This window comes from Medicago truncatula, chromosome 4 (genome assembly GCF_003473485.1).
Source record: "Medicago truncatula cultivar Jemalong A17 chromosome 4, MtrunA17r5.0-ANR, whole genome shotgun sequence".
NCBI lineage: Eukaryota > Viridiplantae > Streptophyta > Magnoliopsida > Fabales > Fabaceae > Medicago > Medicago truncatula.
Genome location: NC_053045.1, coordinates 46,241,240 through 46,257,935, shown reverse-complemented (window position 1 = coordinate 46,257,935; position 16,696 = coordinate 46,241,240). Strand labels below are relative to the sequence as shown.

The following is a 16,696-nucleotide window of genomic DNA, read 5'->3' as shown; positions in this document are numbered from 1 at the left end:
ATACATTTATGAACATCAAAAAGAATAATTCATTGCAGTTAAAGCACTATAATGATGCAGAATTCACAAGCTGAATTGATGCCCACATTTCTTCTGAGTCTTCTTGTGTACCATATCTGTTATGTTATCAAGCTACTTTTGCTTAATTCTCCTAACTAACGAAACTTCTCTAAACTTTGGTAAGCAAATCTTTGTTAACATGACTGGAATTGTTGTTAAGCTTCAAAGTTAAAAGCATACTGAATCAAGGTGGTTGACAATTAATAACCCAAAAATCAAATGTTTAAGTCATTGGTTGAACAATTTTCTTTTTTGTTGATTGGTTGAACAAATATTTTATTTGTGCAAGTTTTTGGTTAAGAAATTCAGACCTCATTTTTTAACACATTCCTCGAATTGAGAACATGGAGGAGAACGAGTTGGCCTCAATCGCTTGAGAGCTCAGAGTATTTAGCCTTACCTTATAAGGTCTTACTCACTTGTTAGTGCACAGGGAAGTTGTTAATCAAAAGTAGAAATTTTGGGTTGAAATAAATAATGGTTTTATTAATTAGTGCCTCTGAACACTCTTTAAACCTTTTAAATTAAGTAATTATTTTTTTAAAAATGTCAAACTTTTCAATTTCTAATACACTGATTACACTAACTTTAATAAAAGTTTACCATTTAAGGTCTTTAGCTAGTGTTCGGGGGAGACTAGTTAACATTTTCCTTAAACACATGTTAAGAAACTTAAAAAAATAAAAAAAATTATCTAAAATTTTGTGGATTTAATTTATTAAAAAGTTTTTTTTTAAGGAAATTTATTAAAAAGTTAAACATTAATTGTAATGCATACATTTCAATAAATTATTTCTATATTTGATTCATTAACTTGTATCTTAAGGACACAAGTTAACATTTCTCAATAAGAACTTGTTCAAAAAAAACATTTCTCAATAAGGATTTAACTTTTGAAGAATTGAATACACAAATTATAAGATAATTTGTTTAGATTGATGGCCTTTTTGGTTTGACGATGAAAGTGTCAATCATTGTCATTGGGTAGTTGTCGTGAGAATAGAGAAGCTAGGAAACTTAGCTTTTAGATTGACGTGGTTTCCTACCGTAATTTTACAAAACACATCGTGGTTTTAAACATATACTCCATCTGATCTCATATGTAAGCAAATATACTTTTTTATTAAGTTCATTGAATAATGAATGCACTTGATTATAATATTGATCAGATACATCAATTATTTAATGATGTGGCAACAATGACTTGACATATGTATTGATTTTTTTTCATTTTCCATGTCATTTATAGTAATAATTATTAATTATATACGTAATAAAAAATAATAGATTAATTATTAAAAAAGAATAAATCACCAATAACTTCTTGAAATTATTGGTGATTTATTCTGTATAAAATTAATTATTATATACATCTCTAATCCATCTTTTTTATGTTTCTAAGAATATATCATTCTCCATTACCACCTACTTTTCATTTTCAATATTATCAAGAAGCAATGGCTATTATGGAGAAGGTTTCTCCTTTTTCATCACTCCAGATACACCTTCACAAACTCATCCTTCTGTTGCCATATTTGGCCTATCCCGAAACCTTTTTTGCGATTGTGGTTGGTATACATTTCACAAATTCCTCATCCATTTCAATTTATATGAACAATTCATGGACGGCTCCTCTGACATCCATAACTATTAAGTAACAGTTTATGGATCTCAAGAATGGAGACACCTTCTATATATTTTTGGATGGAATATCAATCTTCCATCAATCTTTTTTCACTATACGTAAGTAAAACCAAATCCAAGCCTTCTACTCCTATACTCAATGCTACTACTTTTGATCTCTTGATTTTTTTCAAAGTTAATACATATTTGTACACAGAGTTTTCGGCCTTTTTCCTCGGAAAAAGTGAAATAAACTCTATTCATAGTTGGAATTTCTCTTCCATATATGAAAAAGCCAACTACAAAATCCAGTACCAAATTGATCTTGAGTGTCATTTTAAGAGTGGTGGGATTAATTGCAGCATCACTTATTGCATAATGCACACATGGGCGCATGCACGCAAGCGTACGTGTGTAATGCTCCAAATTAATATATATGTTGTCTTCACTATTCAAAATCCATGGGTTTCTCGCTATGTACTAGAGCACCTTGTGTCTTTAAGTATTCAAATTTTGATATATTTGCTAAGCAGGAGGTATATTTAGGCAAAAATTGTTTAAAGGGGATTCTTGATCTTTGGGTGTGTTTTTTTTTCCTTATGATGGGTGTAGTTTTTTTTTTAATAAAATTAGATTTTTTTGTAGTGGCGGGGTTCGAACTCCATACCGTACATATTATTAAGCATTGTCTATATCAACTGAGCTAAGCTCACGGTGACTTTTTAATAAAATTAGATGATTGAAGGGATAAAAAATATAGAGTTGCTGCTTTGGTTTTTTAATTTGTTAATTTGGAGGTATCATGTTGCACTATAATCTATATTGTTTTCGAAATATTGTTTGAGATTTTGCCAAAAAAGAGTTAAATGGATATTAAAAAAAATTACAATATTAAAATACTATAACATATTGTTCACAACCAGGCCCGGCCCTGAGGGGTGCAAACAGCTCAACAGAGCTGGGCCTCCCTTAGTCATGGGCCTCAAAAAAAAAATTAATACCCACTAGTACTACTGCCTTCCAATTTTTTTTTAATACCCCCAGCCATTTTCTGTCCCCTTGTTTTAGCCTTTTAGGCCTATTAGAATTAGGTCATCTTGCTTTTGGTGTTAGGTGGGGGTTCCTCATGTACACGGTAGTCATTTTCACCTTTGGGTGTACCGCCACCTTATATTTATCTTTTAAAAAATATAAATAGATCATTACTTTTTAAAAAAAAATACGTTTTGATTTTATCACTGATCTCTTTTCATTCCCAGAGCCGAGCCTCCGAATTCTTAGGGACGCCCTTGAACTCACCTACTTTAGTTTTTGCAACAAATTTCATTTATAATAAAAAATCACACAAGATCCTAATTTATACATTTATTTTTTAAGGGAATAATTTATACATTTATTCTCACTATTGTTATACAGTATTATATTATATTACTATATAAATATTTAAAAACAATTATAATATCATTTTAAAAATCTGTAAAACAAACAAAAAATAACTTCAACCACACGTTGCGCGGGTCACATATGCTCGTCAAAAAAAAAAAAATGAAGTTTCCCTCAATCTCTTTCGCAAAATTTAGTGATGAATTTAGACATTTATTTTACATTTTTCATCCCTAAATTTGTCTCATTAATTAATTATTTTTTCTGCAGTGCATATACCGGATTTATCTGGTGATCATGACACTGATAAAGATGTTAGTTTTTTGTGGAGTAAATATTCAATTACCCCTCTGAAATTGGAAGTTTCGTCAATTATCTCTCTGAAATTAACAAAACTTCAATTACTCCCTTGAAATTGTACAACGTTGATCAATTTACCTCTTCCGTCAAATTTTTCCGTAAGTGAACATGACGTTTTACAAATATCCTCATGAAGTTTTGTACTTATGTGCAAAATGTCACCCGAACTTAAATTTTTTTATTTTTTTAAACCTTATACCTAACATAAACCCAAGTTTAGTAAAACCTTATACAAAAACTTGTAAGTTTTTTGTTATTGTTGTGGCTTATGTTGTTTGTTATATTAATTTTAAAATAGTGTTTATTGATATAATGAAATAGCCTACATGATAAACTGGCCTGCATAGGTTCCAGTGATGGCAGAACTTTGTTCTGAGGCTACTAATGCTATGGCATAAATAGTTGAGCTTGAACGTCCCAACATATTCTAATTGACATCAAAACTACACACGTGAGATGTACATAATTACTTAACTATGATTAAACTTAATATCATGCTTTGACCATAATAGTTGCAAAGTGAACTAAATTAGGAACCTGGAGAAGGAAAGAAGCAGAGTTAAGGGTAATATCATTGCAACGATCAGCATTCTCTCCAGAAATATCATCAGCTTTGCAAGCAGTACCAGTCACATAAATCATTGCAACATTGATTAGAAATGCAACGAACAACGTGAAACCACTCTCAATGAGAAAGTATATGCATGCATCCCGCATAATCTATTAAATATATGTCATATAATATTAGCATGTACTCAATTAATCAGATATTCTATTTGACGCTTATGGATTTCATATATGAGTTTATTTCACTTGGGGCTTACATTGATGTCGCGCTTAGTACCGGGTATTTTTCGAGATAGCACTAGAGCAGAGTGGAGGAAAAGATTGTGCCTGCATAATTTTGTCAGAAAAAAAAAATCAGCAAGAATAACATTTGAATCGAATTTAATGTAAAATTAGGTTAAATGTATGGTAAATTTATTGAAGTAAAAGAAAAGAGGAGGAAGAATATATATACGACATGATAAGGGCACCCAAAAGGGCAATAGCCTCACCTACAACACCATTTCCGCTAAGTTTGGGGACAAACATTCCCTTAATTACTCCTTTAGCAAGGGGTTTTACATAGCACATACAAAAATTGAAATCAGTGGTTCCAACTTCCTCACCTGTATATGCCCAAACATCCCAAAAATTTAAATTTTCAAGTTTGGGAGACATTTTGCACATAAGTGCAAAAAGGGGGTATTTGCAAAACGTCATGTTCACTAACAAAAAATTTGACGGAGGGGGTAAATTGATTAACGTTGTGCAATTTCATGGGGTAATTGAAGTTTTGTTAATTTCAGGGGGTAATTGACAAAACTTACAATTTCAGGGGGTAATTTCATATTTACTCGTTTTTTGTGTGTTGATCACCATGTCCATGGCTATTGTGAATTATTTTTTTATCCGACCGTAATGCCAAAAAAAATGAAACATTTGACCCCCTTTCAAAATTATATACCAAAATGATCCACTTTGGGAAAGTTTATTTTTTTGTTTTGTCGTTTTCCCCATTACCGCCGTTTCATTTGGCGGTAATGGGCTGCTTTTTCTGCGCGCGTCAGAACCGATCACTTCATGTCTTTTTTTTTTTAAAAAAATTGTATTCATTACCACCATTTGGTTTGGCTGTAATGGATTTTTTTTTCGTTTTTCCTTTTTCTTGGGCACAATATACGTATTTTAAATTAAATGTAAATAATAATAGATTAATAAATATTAATGATAATTGTAATAAATATTAAATTTTTAATTTGAATACACTAATTATATTATTCATAGTGTTAGAAATAAAAATAAAAACTACTTTCTCCGCGGTTTTAATCAAATTTCTTCGTTTAAAGAAATTAAGCAATTTTGTGATTTTAATTATGATTTTTATTATATTAATTAAACAAAATAATATACGAGACAAATCAAACATGAAATGTTGTTTCATTTAAAATCAAATTAAACATTCTAACACTACTCAAATCAAGTAGACATGATTCAAAATAAGTAGAAATGTATGAAAAAATGATTGTGAATTTGGATGAATAGTATGGTGAATTAATAGTGCCAAAAAAAAGGAAAAACGGAAAGAAAAAAAATTAACAATGCATTACGGCCAAACCAAATGGAGGTAATGAATAAAAAAAAAATTAAAAAAGACATCAAGTGATGGGTTTTGACACGCGCAGAAAAAGCAGTCCATTACCGCCGTTTTATTTGGCGGTAATGGGGAAAACGACAAAACAGAGAGAAAAAAAAAACTTTTCTAAAGTGGATCATTTTGGTATATAATTTTGAAAGGGGGTCAAATGTTTCATTTTTTTTTGGCATTAGGGTCGGATAAAAAAGAATTCGACTATTGTTCCATGTGGCGGCGATTTCAATTATACTTCCTTTAAAAGGATCACAATTAATGACACTGTGTTAGTTGGTGATACATTATCAACAAAAATGTAGCATGAATATGATTAACAACTCATGATTCCTGTGCTGCACATCAATAGTTTCGGAGCAATTGTGCAGTGAATAGAGAAAAGGAAGGTTGTTTTCACACCTCCTTCAAGGAGTTGGATCACTTTTCCCTAAAAAAAAATAAAAAATTGGATCATCCACCGCCATTTATACTTAATATTTTCATTTTTAATAGATTAATTATTAAAAAAGAAAATAAATCACCAACAACTTCTTGAAGTTGTTGGTAATTTATTATGTATATAATTTAATTATTATATACATCTCCAATCCATCTTTTTGAAGTTTTTAAAAAGGATTAAATATATTTTTGGTCCCTATAAATATATCAACTTTTCGTTTTAGTTTCTCTAAAATTATTCTTCTACTTTTAGTCTTTATAAAATTTTCAATCATTACTTTTGGTTCATATTTTTAAGTTAATTTTTTTTGTTTTTAATGAAATTATACGTAAATGTGTAGAATATTGTAAACAAATTTTCCAAAAAAAATTAGAATTTTTTAACAAAACACAAATTAAATATGAATTTTTAAGCGTCAAAAATATAAAATTTCATATTAAATTCATGTTGAGTTAAAAAATTCTAATTTTTTTTAGGAGAGATTCTTATAATATTATGAATTTTTTTGTAAAATTTTATTCAAAAATATGAATTCTACATATAAGTTTACTTTAAAGGAGATACCAAAAGTGAAGATGGAAAATTTTTTAGGAGCTAAAAGTTGAAGAAATTTTTTAGAGGGACTAAAACAAAAAGTTGACATATATAGAGAGACTAAAAGCATATTTAACCCTATACTATTCTTCTTTACCACCTACTTTTGATTTTCAATATCATCAAGAAACAATAGTTATTATGGAGAAGGTTTCTCCTTTTTCATCACTCTAGATACACCTTCACAAACTCATCCTTGACAGATTTGGCTACCCAAAACCTTTTTTTATGGTTGTGGTTGATACACATTTCGCAGATTCCTCGTCCATTTCAATTTATATGAACAATTCATTGAGGGCTCCTCTGACATCAATAACTATTAAGGAACAATTTATGGATCTCAACAGTGGAGACGCCTATTCTTGAATGGAATATCAATCTTCCATTAATCATTTTTCAGTATACCTAAGTAAAACCAAATCCAAGCTTTCTACTATGTTCTCCATGCTACTAATTTTGATCTCTTTGATTTTTTTTTTTTAAGTTAATACGTATTTGTACACAGGATTTTCAGCCTTTTCCTTCGGAAAACCGAAATATAATCTATTCATAGTTGGAATTTCTCTTCCATATATGAAAATCCACCTACAAAATTCAATATCAAATTGGTCTTGAGTGGAGTGGTGGGATTAATTACATCATCACTTGTTACATAATGCACACAAAGGCGCACACACGCACACAGGCACACACATATTGTACATGGGTGCGCGCGCGTGTAATGCTACAAATTAATATACATGTTGTCCTCAATATTCAAAATCCATGGATTCCTAGCTATGGACTAGAGCACCTTATGTCCCTAGGTAGTCAAATTTTGATGTATTCGCTAAGCAAGAGGTATATTTAGGCATAGGTTGTTTAAAGTGAATTCTCGATCTTTGGGTGTGTTTTTTTTTTCTTGTAATGGGTGTAGTTTTTTTTTAATACTCAAGGGATAAAAAATATGTAGTTGTTACTTCTGATTTTTTAGTTTGTTTCACACTCTTTTTTTTAAGGTTTAAATGCACTTTTAATCTTACTATTTTAACTTAATCGAAATTTTAGTCTCCCTATTTTAAAACCACTATTTTGGTCCCCTTATTTTAGATTTTTTGTTTTTTTTTTCAATCCCACTGTTAAACGTTCGAGGTAGCATTAGGGGGCTGAGGAAATTAGAAAAATTAATTGGATTACATAGGATGAAGGACAAACATAGTGTTGTTCTACCTCTTTCTTTACAATTCTAAGCGACGTGGAACTTCTTCAACTTATATATTTTCAACTAACACCAATAGCGAATGGATTGTTGGTTCAATGATAATCTGGTGTGGATGGTGAACAATAGGACAAAGTCATTTTTTAGTTGGATTCGTGGCTGGAATGTGACCCCCTTAAATGAGATTGATATATTGATGATAGTAAAAAGTACACAATTAACGGTGTTTATCGGATGTTGACAAAAATGAAGCACTTATTTTTTTTTTTTAAAGAAAAAATCGAACACATTGTTAATTATGAATTATATGACATTAACTGAACAAAGTTGATCTTTTAAAGGTGTATCTGTTTGTTTGTTTGACAGTTGCATCATAATCAAATATTTATAAAGGATAACTTATTGCGACACGTACAATTCGATGTGAGATGGAGGAAAATCTTTATCGTCTTATAATAGGATGTGCAATTATTGGGAGTGCTTGGTATCTTGTAATAATTAGAATTGCAACAAATTTAATTTAGATTTAAAGTTAGGATTAAATTCAATTATTTGATTAGATAAAAAGAGATTAAAAAAATTGTCAAAAAAAAAAAGATTAAAAAATATATAAATACATAAAAAGAAAAACGCACAGAAATTGAATATTGGATAAACAAACAAATATATTGTAACGATTAAAACCCTTTGCATTGCATAAAAAAAAACCATTAAAACCCTAAAACAAGCAGCTGCATTCACTCGCCGGAAAACGCATCCGGAGTTGGTCGCCGGAAACAAGCAGCTCCCTTTCCAGGTTTCTTCCTCTTCAATTTATTTTAAGCATTCTCTTTCCCCTCTCATGTACCACGCGATTTACGGCGGTGATAGCCGAGATCCACTCGCGCGCCACTGTTATTAGTAGTTAATTAGGGTTTAGTGAGATTATTTAATTTGATTAATTTGGACTTCATACCATGCTTTTGCAATCGATTAATCAATCTTTCTGCTCCACCAACCAGAAAAGTCCTCATCTTTATGGGGTGCAATGATTTATAGGATTTTGGAAGAATTTGCATTTTTTAGGGTAAACTAACTCATTCATTAGTTTGAACATAGATAGGCATAAACAGATTGAAAAGATGTGCAGGGATATTCCCCAGCCCTAAATTAAGTTCCTTCTTGGATAAACAGCTTAATTTGCAGCTTATATGTACAAGCAATTCCTATAACAAAAGATAAAGATAAATTTAAATTATTTTCGTATAAGATATATGATGTTTTCATAGGCTATCTTGGATAGGTTATGTAAATAAGCTGAAAGGGGCTTATGACCCAAATAGGCTCGTAAGTGTTTATGCCAGTAGATAAGCTCAAATTAGGGTCCGTTTGGATTGACTTATGTTTGAGCTTATGCAAAACAGCTTATCCAAATAAATAAGCTTTTATGTAGTATTCATAAGTTGTCAAAGTAGTTTATGAAAAAACAACTTATGAAGATACAATTTTTATTAGCCAGAACTTATGAATTAACATAAAAGCTTATTTATTTACATAAGCTATTTTTATAAGCTCAAAAATAAGCCAATCCAAACGGGTCCAAGCAGATAAACCCTAAAGCTAACACATATAGAAAAGCCATCTAAGTCAAGAATGTCCATTACTGATTTATGAGGGTAAACTGTTTAATTAAGCATATATTCAGTAATTGTTTATTATATACTTAAGAGTTCATGTAGCAGTATAACTATAAGATAGTTTTACAATCGAAGAGTAGATGAGGGCAAACTACTTTGTATGTACTCTCTCTGTTCCATACTAAGGTTGTAGCAAACTCCTTAAGAAAAGTTGTTAATAGTGTAGATCTTATAAAATGTGTTGTGTAATGTACAGTTATGTCCTTTATATCTCCTCTTAAATGAGATTTTATCATTTATTGATCAAAAAGCACGATGAAAATGAATAAGGGTATAAGTGGAAACAAATTTGTAATATTTCGTTGGATATGTAAAATTACAACCAACTTGAGACAAACTGGTTTTGTTTAAACATCATACAAAATGGGACGGATGGCATATTAATTACTTCATAGTAATTATCGTACAATGAAGTACTACCAGGTTACCACTAATTCATTTCAATCATCGGATTTGTTGCTCAGATCTTCAGGCTCTGTCACCTCTAATTCCTGCTTAGGTTACTTTACTTTTTTCCTTTAATTTCAAATATCAATTGAATTTCATTGGGAACTTGTGAATGTTTTTATATATGGTTGGTTTTGCTTTGTTAGTTTCACTAGCATTTAGAACTTGGGCAAGCTCTAAAATTTCTTTTCATCTTTGCTTTTATTGTTTGAACTTAAGTTAGTTGAATTTTTTAAAAGCAAAGCTAATAACCTTTTTCAGAAACATTTATAAACGTTCTCATCTATTTCATTTTTTCTGTACCCTTCACAGGTTTTCGGTGAAATTACCAATTCATCCTCATGGCTAATAATCCATCACAGCTTCTTCCATCAGGTTTGATTTCACCATCTCCAATCATTTTTCTAGTTAATCCAATATTGCTTTGAACTTCGTTTAATATGACATATCATTTTGTGCTGAAAATATGCAGAGCTGATTGACCGCTGTATAGGTTCAAAAATATGGGTGATAATGAAAGGCGACAAGGAGCTTGTTGGTACCCTTAGAGGCTTTGATGTATATGTTAACATGGTCCTGGAAGATGTTACTGAATAGTAAGACTTGCACTGCCACATTTTATGCATTTATCCGTAGAACTTACTGATGATCTGTTTTTTTTTTTACATTTCCATTGTGCATATCTGATTGTTTTTCTGTAAAGAACATGTTTGATGAGTAGGAAGGTAGAATAGGACCAGCTTTATGTGTTTGTTACTCAAGGGAGTCCCTCAAATTTTTAAAATACTTTTCTAACTGGAATTGTTATAATACATCAATTTTAATAATTTACAGCTGTTTCCCCAACTTTTATGAATATTTACATTTAATTTGAACTGGCATGGTATATCCCCCCCCAATGATTATGAAAGGAGGTAATTGGTCACTGGTAAATGGGTGTTTTTGGATTTGTAGGCACAACAAAATATTGGTTGAGCAGGTTTAGCTAAGATTTAAGAAAGTGAAAGGTTACTTGACTACTGATTTGTATGAACTCCTATCTTAATTTGAATGTTTGTGTGCTACGAGCAACCATTAACCATGGACGACAAAATCATAACCTTATGGTCAATATCGTAGAATTGTTATGAAGAGCTACCATTATCCTTGACTTCACTTGATTGTTATTAGCAAGGGTTCATCTAGAATCGGTGCAAGAGGAGTCTTCCATATGTTTACTTTCTTTCCCGATAACCAAATGAGAAAGCCTCGCATTCATCTTAAATCTCTTACTGCTATCCTCTGCAAATATGAAAGCACCCATGTTGATAACTCCACAAAACCCGTATGACTTAGCCTCAATGCATAAAGGAAAAATTACCTTCACAGCCCGAAGCAAACATCCTGTAACTTTCAATTAGCTCTTTACTACAAATGTCAGCTAGTTAAGACTTAAAAGGTCATGCCCCAAAGTAACTACATGCGGGTCTTAGTTAATGCAACCCATCTACCCCTTGAGGTCTGTAGGAACTCCCTATGCATGCTAAAGGAGTCTCCAAGTTCTATGTTTCTTGGAGCTATATAGCTAAGTGCCCTCTCTAAGTAATGCCCTGTTGAGTATTATGAGCTCCGACATTGTCATCTTTTAAACTTGTTAGGGACGTGTTATTAAGTCTAGGTTAAGAGTTTAGGTTCAGTTTATCATGGAAATACAGTACACCAACTATGTTTTTCTAATTGGGTGTTGTTTGATACATGTATAAAACAATGTCATAATGTTTCTTTCATGTACTAAGTTAATTAACAGATAGACTATTTATATATATCCCCCTAACCCTGTACGTGCGTGTGCCAAGGAATAGGGGTTTTAGACATCATTGTATATATGTTCTTTTAGAGCATCTTTCTCAGTGGATTTTCTGATTATTTGATGTACTTACAGAAAACTTTCTTACTTTTATAATGGCATTTATGTCTTTATGTTTTATGTTAGTTGTTCATTCTCCTTGATTTTGACGTTCATGTGCACACACACATGTGATGCCTCACAAATTGATTTGGTTTATTGCTTTATTATTCATACAACAGTGAGATCACTGCTGAGGGGAGAAGGATAACTAAGCTTGATCAGATTTTACTCAATGGAAACAACATTGCCATTGTGAGTTTCAAATTCTCAACTGTTTTCTATTAACCTAAATTCTATTGATTATTAATAAATCATTTGACCTGGCAACCTTGCAAAATGTTGACAATAATCTTCTCACATATAATTTTTAGTTTTCCCTAGTGTCATAGTGGTACTGACAGTATGCGGTGTGTAATGCAGTTGGTCCCTGGTGGTTCACCTGATCCAGAATGAACAATGCTGCTCAGATATCTCTATGATTAACTCTTCAGCTGTTGCACAAGGCACATAATTCCTATATTTTAAAGAAGATTCTGAGGCAAGCTAGGTCTTTTTGCTTTCCGTAAGCTTGTTTTAAGGATGCATGATTGTAGTAACTATTAAACCTTTGTCATGTTGAATTGTGAGTTGTTCAGTGTAACAAGCGACGGTATTGATTATAACATTCAACTGTGCACCTTTATATTCGTGTTTCTCTTCCATTACTATAAAAGTTCACTCGTGTCTACTATGAGCTGTTTGTCAGCTAATTGGACTCCTTGACGATTTTTATGTTTTACCTGTTATTGATCTTGAACATACAATGAACAAATATTTTTGACAGACCTATCGTAAAATTATGTGCATTAGGATTACTTGCGACTATATATAACGATGAAGTAGGTTATTACTATAATTACATTGCTTATAGAACTACTTGGTTACTGCCAATTTATCAGCATAAAATAAAGGAATCCAATTTTTTGTTTACTTAATTTATCGGATCCGTGAAGAGAGAAAAAAAGTTGAATGAATGGTGGTGGGTGCTTACTTTACTCGAGTCGAGATAGGAGACTGTGAAGTATATATTGTACTTTGCCACGTCCGTCACGTCTTACCTTTTTCTTACAACTTGTGTTCAGTTCTGTTGTGGTCAGGTGAACATCCCCACCGTTGATCTCGCTGACTCGTGTGGGTAGAATTCAGTTTTTAAGATAAAATTGGTGGGGTGAATGGGGTTCGAAGCCGGGGAGTGCATATATTGCATTGTCTCTTTTCTTTTTTGTCAGGTAGTCTAGTGGATATAATTCACCTTATAAAATGAGGTGTCAGGTTCGAACCTCGATCCATACATATAATAATGCATTGTCCTACCACATCATACACTGTCTCTATTAATTGAGCTATACTCATGGGAAGCGTATACCCATAAATTTTTATTATATATAGCCAATTTTTTTTCTTTCTAATTTCTAATTTTATATATAACCAATCTTTTTCAACTAATTTAAAAATTACATTTTTTTTATGCACGTGACCTCTCCTATGTTAATTTCTATAACTTTTTATTTTTGCAAAATTCATTTAGTCTTTTTTATCTATCAAACAATATCTCTAAATGCACCGAATTTTAATCACTTGCAAATTTTAAATTAATATCTTTTATATTCTAATTTTTAAATGAGATTTAATTGTTTATCATTTTTTTTATCTTTTAGATTTAAATTTTAAATTTTTAAATTTAGATTTAAATTTTAACTACAAAATAATTTGATTCAATAAGTTTAATTTTATATTTTTTAAATATTTTTTAATTATATATATATTTTTATCATGGGCATGTACTATACTAACACCATACCAATTTTTTTAATTAAAAATCCGATTTATTTTTATAGTCTAATATCTCTACACAAATTGCACATCTGAATTATCATTGTATATAAAGTTACCACTATTTTAACCCGAGTATCCATTAATATTTGTGAGTATTTGTTAAGCAATCCAGTTTGTGTCAACGATGGATTTTATCTGTGATTTTTTAGCATCCTTAATTATTGTTACAATATTTTTACAAGAATTATTGTTACTATTATGTTTTCCTTTCATAAGTCTATTATTACTATTCTATTAATTTGATCTTTTTATTTATATACTATGCACTCTTTTTAAACAATTAATTATTGATATTTGTCATTAAAAAAAATCATTTGTTTTAAGGATAAAATTTAGGTGCATTTTCTTTACATGCTTTTCGTATGGTTCTTTACATAATCAAAATCCATTTTTTTGTTGTTATAACAAACTTTAAAAAAATGTGGATTTGAGAAATCATAGGTGGGTGTGAGTATTTTATGTGAAGTACCACACGAATAGCATTTAAGAAAATACACCTAAATTTTATCCTTATTTTAATTATAGAAAAAAACTTAGATGCATTTTCTTAGGAGATTTTCATATGGTTCCTAAATAAACTACTCATGAAAAATATATTTTTACCTAAGAATCACATTAAAAACATAAAGAAATTCACATGAGATTTGCCTTTATTTCAAACAATTTTTTGTTTCATAGTTTTCTCCTTCATTAACAGTTATTTTAAATTATGTTTTATTTGGCATAGATTTTTTCAAATTTATTAGATAATTCATTTTTTAAATATTAAATTGATAGATAAAGTTTTAGATGATTATTTGATTAAATTATTTATTTTAATCAATTTTATATATTTATAAGGAAATATTTTATTTAAAATATATAAGGAAATAATTTTGTTTGCCTATGCTCATTATTTTAATTTTAAATACGCATTTTTGATATTTTTTTTCAACTTAAATAATTAGGATATATTTATTTTATATTTTAAGTAGTTTTTTTAAAACTCAGTATCCGGCTCAATGATTAACTAATTCAAGGGGTCTAATCACACGTCCTCGTGAGCTTAACTCAGTTGGTATGGACAATACATAAAATATGTAAGGTTCCATATTTTATGTGGATATTAATACTTTATTTAATAAATTACAGGTTAAGTATATAACCACCAAACAATTACCTGTTATAATTCGAGTAATCTTTTTTCTTTTATTAATTTTGAATTATGTGGCTTTCCAATAATATTATACATATAACACTAACACTAATCTATAATACTATATATAAAGAAAATTATCTTTTAGTATTTTTGAGTTGAATTTTTCCTTCTAAAAATACCCTCAATTTTCAATATAAATGAATGGATTTTGAAAAACACGTAATCAAAACCAAAATTGAAGGTTGCTATTGCAAACAAACCAGAGAGGTGGGCGTTTCATTGGGTGTAAAAAGAAAAACACAAAACCACTTGTATCAAATAAAAACCCTAAAACTTAAATGGCTTAATTACCTTTTTGGTCCTCTAACTATTTAATTGGTATCGGATTGATCCTCTAACTAAAAATTGATTTATTTCGATCCTCTAAGTTTCACACTGTTACTACATTTAATCCTTTCTGTTAGTTTTATTCAAATAAACGTTAGGGTTTGTGTTATGTGGATACCTGACCTCCTGTTTCACACATACATATGAACCATAACAGTTACCAATAATATGTGTCACTATTTAATCATAATACCTTAACAAGGCATATGACCAAAATGATACTAATAAATAAAGTTAGAGGACCCACATAACACAAACCCTAACGTTTATTTGAATAAAACTAACCGAAAGGACTAAATGTAGCAACGGTGAGAAACTTAGAGGACCTAAATAAATCAATTTTTAGTTAGAGGACCAATCTGATACCAGTTAAATAGTTAGAGGACCAAAAAGGTAATTCAGCCAACTTAAATTCTGGGAAGAAAATTAGATCTTACCAAAGAAATAGGATGTGCGTGTGCGGAAGTAGCTACATCTCTGTGCCGGCAGAGGCATCCCCATAACTAAGGTTAGTGAAAGACGGAGGCCATCAAAATGGGTCTTTGTTCGATTTTCCTATTTTTATTATTAAAAATATGTTCTATAATTGAGTCGTCTGGAATATAAAAAATATTAAATTACATACATTAATGGTGTCATTTTTTTTTACATGCATCCGATTAATTTATGTGTAGATATTTATAGAGATATAGGGATATTTAATAAACTAATAAAAGAAGTTGCATTTTAATTGGAACAACTCAAAGTTTGAGTTATCTGTGATACCCAAAATTTTCTGGAGAATTCAGATTTTACGTTCACTATTTTTCTTTAGAAATTTAGTTTCGATTAATAATTGTGTTTGACAACTTAATAGACAACCATTTATGCAAAGTTCCTTTAAAAAAACCGTTTATGCAAAGAGAAATTATATTTGAACAATCTATTTTACGACAACTTTTGTGACAACTTTCTCTCTCATACTCACATTACTTTTTACTTTATCTCTCTATTGCTTTGATTTTTGTGCAAATACCTATTTTTTCTTTATAAATTATGGTTGTTCCAAAAATTATCAACCAAATGATTGTTCGAATAATACTCCTCTTATGCAAAATCGTTCGTTTTTTTTTTAAGAAAAATTGCTTACATTTGTTTTCTGTGTCAATAATCATATTGTATATCTTTAGTTGTCTTTAATAAGTTGTCAAAATAACTGTGATAGAAATCTACAATGACATAAGAAAAAACTATCAAAAAAAATAATACTAGCAACACACACTTTCAACACATTTTATTTGAATGGATAAAATTCACACGAATTACACCAAATCATTTGGGTCCCATACAAATTTGATAGACTTCATATAAATTTAAATTCAAAAAGAGTATTAAAAAGTTGTTAAAATGTGTGTTGCTAGCATCATCAAAGATTTCTTAAAAATGTATATACTC

At 30.2% G+C, this 16,696-nt stretch overlaps 2 protein-coding genes across 2 annotated transcripts; one reads left to right on the top strand and one right to left on the bottom strand.

The window, feature by feature from the left end:
• Positions 1-3,748: 3,748 nt before the first annotated feature.
• Positions 3,749-8,864, bottom strand: LOC25493393 (metal transporter Nramp5). Its single transcript, XM_013601882.2, has 5 exons — positions 8,807-8,864; positions 4,448-4,598; positions 4,251-4,320; positions 3,964-4,146; positions 3,749-3,853 (listed from the first exon to the last, which is right to left on the bottom strand). Exons 1-5 carry the CDS (start codon positions 8,862-8,864, stop codon positions 3,749-3,751), a joined length of 567 nt encoding a protein of 188 aa, XP_013457336.2.
• LOC25493392 (sm-like protein LSM5) lies at positions 8,497-12,640 on the top strand. The gene is made up of 5 exons (XM_013601881.3): positions 8,497-8,647; positions 10,287-10,349; positions 10,447-10,570; positions 12,042-12,114; positions 12,283-12,640. The coding sequence occupies exons 2-5, from the start codon at positions 10,316-10,318 to the stop codon at positions 12,313-12,315; spliced, it is 264 nt and encodes an 87-aa protein (XP_013457335.1). The 5' UTR covers positions 8,497-8,647; positions 10,287-10,315; the 3' UTR covers positions 12,316-12,640.
• Positions 12,641-16,696: the final 4,056 nt, after the last annotated feature.